The sequence below is a fragment of the Urocitellus parryii genome, chromosome 1 (genome assembly GCF_045843805.1).
Source record: "Urocitellus parryii isolate mUroPar1 chromosome 1, mUroPar1.hap1, whole genome shotgun sequence".
Classification (NCBI taxonomy): Eukaryota; Metazoa; Chordata; class Mammalia; order Rodentia; family Sciuridae; genus Urocitellus; species Urocitellus parryii.
The window spans coordinates 256280100-256286761 of record NC_135531.1 but is presented as its reverse complement, the minus strand read 5'-3'; the positions used below and the strand labels follow the sequence as shown (position 1 = coordinate 256286761).

General features: G+C 54.7%; 1 protein-coding gene across 1 annotated transcript; it reads left to right on the top strand.

Annotated features, from left to right (window-relative positions):
- The first annotated feature begins 1382 nt into the window (after positions 1-1382).
- On the top strand, positions 1383-5344 carry Fzd5 (frizzled class receptor 5). The gene is made up of 2 exons (XM_026394607.2): positions 1383-2015; positions 2289-5344. Exon 2 carries the CDS (start codon positions 2545-2547, stop codon positions 4300-4302), a length of 1758 nt encoding a protein of 585 aa, XP_026250392.1. The 5' UTR covers positions 1383-2015; positions 2289-2544; the 3' UTR covers positions 4303-5344.
- Positions 5345-6662: the final 1318 nt, after the last annotated feature.

Sequence of the window (6662 nt, the reverse complement as noted above, 5' to 3'; positions counted from 1 at the left end):
CATCAAGCTTTGTTCAGAAGCAGGAGGGGGATGGCTATTCTGAAATTTAGTCTCCTAATTTGTACAAATGTGAGCCAGGACAGATGATCGACAACAATTCACATTTGAATCTCAGTCACTGAGTCCAGTCCTGAATCCTTCAAGTGTCCCCAGGCCCTCTGCCTATTTTGCCTTCCGCCCTGTGTAAGGAAGGGGTGAGAGAGCTGGATACAATTTAAACCCTCTTCGTACGTGTGTGAATGAATGTTAAATATGCTAAACACCTCAGTCTTCCAACCTAATTAGAACGCGTAGAAAAGAGGCATTTGTAGGACATTTAAAACTCCCAGCATAATAACCCATCTGGAGTCCAACAGGCTGATGCGCGCCCCCCCCCCCCCGCCGCCCTCGGGGTGCGCAAGTGCGCAACTCAGCAGCAGGCAACTCCCCAGCGTCCTGCCCAGTGCAGAACCTTGAGCCGTGGGCGATTCCGGACCTGCCTGGGATTATAAATCCCGACTGATAAGGACTAACAAGTCTCCCAAACCCAGAAAAAAAAAAAAAATTCTTGTCACAATAGAAGGATTTTGTTACGATGTGCAAAAGTAAAGGTCGAAGCCTGGGAGATTTCGATAATATGGGGGTGTGTGTTTTGGGGGGGTAGTGGTAAAGATCGTGAATGCCGCTCCCAACTACTTGGGTTCCAACCCTAGAATTGAGATTTGAGCGCCTACTGTGTGCCAAACGCTCGGATGCGGCGGCGAACAAGATTGTCGAGTTCGGTTGCCTAGGTCAAGCTGCTAAGTCTCGTCTTCTTCACCTCTAAGGAGCACTTGCTTCAGGGAACTGTAAGGATTTCGGGTCTTGCATTAAGATGCAAACGATTAACAAGTTGTTGGGGGTTCAATAAGTATTAGCTCTTCTTTCACCCAATTCAATACCTCGAAGGAGAGAGACAGGTGCTGCAGCTAAAAATGATTCTTTGAGTAGTTGTTTATACAAGCGCTGGACTCTGTAAAGAAACCTGGTGGGAGCCCTGAATGCGATGGTTCGTAATCTACCACATCGCAGCAAAGTGAGTCCCGAACTAGCGAGCGCTCGCTGAGAACTCCGGAGGGACTCCTGGCCAGGGTTTCCCGCCCGGGTTCTCAAGGCGGCGTGATTAGCATTCGCCCCACCCCCGCCATTCGCCGACTCACGATTGGCCAGTTTTCTTCGGCTGCCGGCCCAGGGAGGGGCCAGAGGGCGCCTAGGGAGAGGCCGAGCCCGCGGGGCAGTGGGAGGGGACGTGCGGAGAGCTTGGCCGGGTGGCCCACCACTCGAGCCCAGGCTTGAGGGGGCGGGGCCGGGGCGGGGCGTCCCGCCGGGCATTAGAGGCAGGTGACCCGGGCAGGGAGGGAGAGGGCAGTCAGCCCGCGGCCGTGTCCCCGCTGCCGTCTGCGCTGCTCTGTGCCCACCGAAGGTGGGCGGCAGGTTGCGAGAGCGCGGGGGAGGAGCCGAACAACCCGTTGCTTCCCGATAGCACAGCCACCGCCCCCAGGAGTTCGCTGGAGCGCGGAGCCCCCTGCAGGGGAGGAGGCGAGCGGCGGGCGGGACGCGGCGGCGAGCGCGCACCATGCAGTCCCGGCCGGGCCAGCGCCGGCTGCTAGCCGTGCTGTGAGGCGGCCGGGTCTCCCGGCCACCGCATTCCGCCTTCCTCCCTCCCAGGTGCTGCCAGGCGCTCTCGCCTTTGCTCCGGCTCTCGGACCCGGGTGGAACACACGGCCTGCCTCTGCCCCACTCCGCCTAGAACATGACGGGGGGCCCGGAGGAAGAGAAGGCGAGTGACAGGCCTGCGCCGACCCTGTTCGGGGGGCGGCCAGCTCTCTGAGACGCCCCCACCTGCTACCATGTGTCGCCGCCACGGTTACCCAGCCTGTCGCTAAACTTTCCCGGCCTCGGCCCGACTCGGAGTTGCGTTTTTGAGCCGAGTGTCCCAGGGACAGAAGACCCAGGCTGGCTGCAGACATCTGCCCTTCTCGGCGAGATCCTTAGAGGTGAGAGCCCGCGCCTTCCCTTTTGCCCTGTTCTCCCGGTTTCTCTGCCCTTTTCCGGGGGCTGAGCGCTCTGACCCCGAGGCACAGCCTGGAGGGCCCGGCCAGGAAAAGGAGGGTGGTGAGAGTCAGTACTTTGGTTCGAGGAGGTTGAGGGGAGGAAAAGAGAGTGGTTAAGTTAGAGATTGGAGACTGCTTTGGGTACGGAGCCGTTGGGACGCCCCTCCAAAAGGAGAGGTTGCAATTTTTCTCCCCCCGCCCCTTCTCTTTTAAAAGAGTCCCTTCCCTGGAATTGGAGCCCTGACCGTCCCTCTCCAGCCCTGTCCTGCGAAGAGCTGAGTGCTGGCAGTGGAGGCAGCGCTTTCCCGAAGCAGTTTATCTTTGGACGGATTTCTTTAAGAGAAAAAGAAACCAACAGGTTGCCAACGCCAGCGTCACACGGGAGACTCCGGAGAGGGAAGCCCCAGCCCCGGTTTCCTCTGCCTGCCTTGGCCCCTCGCGGGCTGCGGGAGGAGAGGGGAGGGAGGGGGCGATGGCTCGGCCTGACCCGTGCGCGCCGCCCTCGCTCCTGCTGTTGCTTCTGGCGCAGCTGGCGGGCCGGGCGGCGGCCGCCTCCAAGGCCCCGGTGTGCCAGGAAATCACGGTACCCATGTGCCGCGGCATCGGCTACAACCTGACGCACATGCCCAACCAGTTCAACCACGACACGCAGGACGAGGCGGGCCTGGAGGTGCACCAGTTCTGGCCACTGGTGGAGATCCACTGCTCGCCGGACTTGCGCTTCTTCCTGTGCTCCATGTACACGCCCATCTGCCTGCCGGACTACCATAAACCGCTGCCGCCCTGCCGCTCCGTGTGCGAGCGCGCCAAGGCCGGCTGCTCGCCTCTCATGCGCCAGTACGGCTTCGCCTGGCCAGAGCGCATGAGCTGTGACCGTCTCCCTGTGCTGGGCCGCGACGCCGAGGTCCTGTGCATGGATTACAACCGCAGTGAGGCCACCACGACGCCCCCCAAATCCTTCCCAGCCAAGCCCACCCTCCCAGGCCCGCCAGGGGCGCCGTCCTCCGGGAGCGAGTGCACAGCAGGGGGCCCATCTGTGTGCACGTGCCGCGAGCCCTTCGTGCCCATCCTGAAGGAGTCGCACCCACTCTACAACAAGGTGCGAACAGGACAGGTGCCCAACTGTGCGGTGCCCTGCTACCAGCCGTCCTTCAGCCCAGACGAGCGCACGTTCGCCACCTTCTGGATTGGTCTCTGGTCAGTGCTTTGCTTCATCTCCACTTCCACGACGGTGGCCACTTTCCTCATTGACATGGAACGCTTCCGCTATCCGGAGCGCCCAATTATCTTTCTGTCAGCCTGCTACCTGTGCGTGTCGCTGGGATTCCTGGTGCGCCTGGTGGTGGGCCATGCCAGTGTGGCCTGCAGCCGGGAGCACAACCATATCCACTATGAGACGACCGGCCCTGCGCTGTGCACCGTCGTATTCCTGCTAGTCTACTTCTTTGGCATGGCCAGTTCCATCTGGTGGGTCATCCTGTCGCTCACCTGGTTCTTGGCGGCTGGCATGAAATGGGGCAATGAGGCCATTGCGGGTTATGCACAGTACTTCCACCTAGCAGCGTGGCTTATTCCCAGCGTCAAGTCCATTACGGCGCTGGCTCTGAGCTCGGTGGACGGGGACCCGGTCGCCGGCATATGCTACGTGGGCAACCAGAACCTGAACTCTCTTCGCGGCTTCGTCCTGGGCCCACTGGTGCTCTACCTCCTGGTGGGCACACTCTTCCTCCTAGCGGGCTTCGTGTCGCTTTTCCGCATCCGCAGCGTCATTAAGCAGGGCGGCACCAAGACGGACAAGCTGGAGAAGCTCATGATCCGCATTGGCATCTTCACGTTGCTCTACACGGTGCCCGCCAGCATCGTGGTGGCCTGCTACCTGTACGAGCAGCACTATCGCGAGAGCTGGGAGGCGGCTCTCACCTGCGCTTGCCCGGGCCCCGACGCCGGCCAGCCGCGCGCCAAGCCCGAGTACTGGGTGCTCATGCTCAAGTATTTCATGTGCCTGGTGGTGGGCATCACGTCGGGCGTCTGGATCTGGTCCGGCAAGACAGTGGAGTCTTGGCGGCGCTTCACCAGCCGCTGCTGCTGCCGCCCGCGGCGGGGCCACAAGAGCGGGGGCGCTATGGCCGCCGGGGACTACGCCGAGGCGAGCGCGGCGCTCACTGGCAGGACCGGGCCTCCGGGCCCCTCTGCCGCCTACCACAAGCAGGTGTCCCTGTCGCACGTATAGGAGGAGGCCTCGGCCGAGGGACCCGTGCTGGGAGTTGAGGGAGGGGGTTGTTTTGTTTCGTAGCTTGAGAAGGTCACTTCCGTTTACCTTCGTGGTGCTGAGGCCCCCTCCCAGGACAAATTGGAGAGAGGGGAAAGGGGCAGTTTCCAGGGAGCATCTGTCCCAGTTCTTAAAGGGGCTCTGCTCACGCGTAGACTGATTTGCGTTTCTTAACTGCCGCCTTTAGAGGAACCCTCTTTTTAATTTATATGTATTGTTCTTAATTTTTAACTGTTGCATTTTGGCAACAGAATTTACCTTTGCTTTGGGGGCTTTACAATCCTAAAGTTGGCATTGTAATGAGGTTCCATTTGGTTCAGGTTTCTTTGAACTGTGTGGTCTAAATTGGGAAAATATATTTCCTATACGTGTGTCTTTAAAAAAAAAATGTGAACAGTGAAAGTTTGGGTTGCTGTGACTGGAAAGGAGTGGAGTGTGCTTTTTCAACTAATTTCTCCTTCCACTGCTTAAAAGTGTCCAAGCTGCTTTAGAACTGCTGCACGTCCCAGAGTACAGCCCCAAGTCCTCCCAAGGAGGGGAACATAATGTGCTAGGGCCTCTCCAAGTTGACAGGTTTAGGTGAGGGAGTGCCTAGGGATTTTGTGTGCATCCTTAACCTTGTCAGTTGAGCTTTGGGTTCTTTGCAGCAGTCATTTTCATTCCTAACAGAACCAGTGTCCTGTCCAAGTTAGAAGTAGCAGCTAGAATGTCCGCCATAAACATTTGCAATAATAAGAGCCTAAGAGATGATGATTGGTTGAGCGTGAATTCTAGACTGGTGAGATGGTAAGCGTTGTGCCAGAGAGGGGGTGGGTGGTTCTTAATAAGCTTCTGTGATCCCTTATTATTTTAAAGGAACTTGTGTTACAATTTTGGTGAAAGTACACCCACTCTCGTCTTCTGGAAATACTTAGGGATTGTTGCTAAAGAGGGCTCCCTTTTAAATTAAAGGACTAAAACGGATATGCTTCCAGTAATTAAAGTAAATTTCCAGCTTCTCTTATCTGCTCCCTCACCCTGCCTCCTTTATCATGTTAAACAGTCTTTTTGCTTTTCTTATTCCTTCTCTCCTGGAGAGCTGTGATTAGAAACCACACCCACCCTCCAGTGAAGTGCTTGAACTGGGGGAGGGAGGCTGGCTACCTGTGAACAAACATTGGCCCCAAGGAGGGAAAACAAGTGTCCCTGGACTCAGGGCTAGTTTTTTTTTTTTTCCCCCAAAGCAGCAATACAGTGCTCTCTGCAGTCTCTGAAAACAAATGAGATCCACAACATCCTTGCATAAGCTTTTAAATATGATTAGTGGAATGCCATTGCAAGAAGAAGCCCCCTCCCCACTCCACTTCCCACCCCACCTTAATTTTCCTTTTCCTTTTCTGAGAAAAAGAAAGGCCTATAACACACTTGCTGTTACTAGGTTTGCTTTTCTAATGTTTAACCATTCCTTCATATATGAAAGCCTATATCTTGGTGAATACACACACACACACACACACACACTTCTTTGCCTTCGGAAGTTATGTTCTCCTAATCTGTTTAACCATTCATTCATGAAGAGTGTGAGGCCACCACTGGGAAAGGGGTGACAGTGCATCAGCCAGAAAATACCAGTGACCAGGACCGAGTGGAAAAGAAATTTAATGGCCAAAGCAATTAAAGACTGAGAAAGCTTCCCTAGGGAAACAATTGGAATCTAGGCATTTGAGCTTCATTTGAACCAAAGTTAGAAAAATTTAAACCTACATCATTTTTCCTTCATGAGTGTTGAGTAGACAAATACATAGTTGCCACAGGGAATCAAAATAGTTGGTGGAGAGAAGTCTAGTACCATAGCTCCAAAGCTGATCACATTAATAAAATCGTACTGCTCTTGCCCAGCTCATTCTCTGAATCAAAATTAAAAATCCCGGAGATTTGACAGAACCGTGTATACATAGCTACAGAACTTTGCGCATATCTTTTTCCTCTATTTATTCAGAAGCCTCTTCCTAGAACCTTGCAATGGATCTCCTGCCTGGCCACCAGTTCCTCTCCTTTTTTCAAATGAGATCACCTTGACCTCATACCTCATTTAACATGTCTTCCCAGAATCTGCTGCCTTCAGATTTGGGCTATCCCCCTTCCTTCAAATCCAGAAATGATGCACTAAATCTAGAAGTTGTAGGATGAAGTGAGTGGATTCACACTTTTGGGTTTTTTTGTTGCAACATCCCAAAACCTGAAAACAATTAATTTAACCTGCAAAATTAGACAGTTAAAACATAGATGCTAAGCCAAGGGAGGCAAGCAAGATAGGTTATGCTTTCTGAGATCTAGTTTCA

What these genes read in the sequence shown, in the direction of transcription:
- Fzd5 (XM_026394607.2), top strand. Translation starts at nt 2,545, where the DNA reads ATGGCTCGGCCTGACCCGTGCGCGCCGCCCTCGCTCCTGCTGTTGCTT.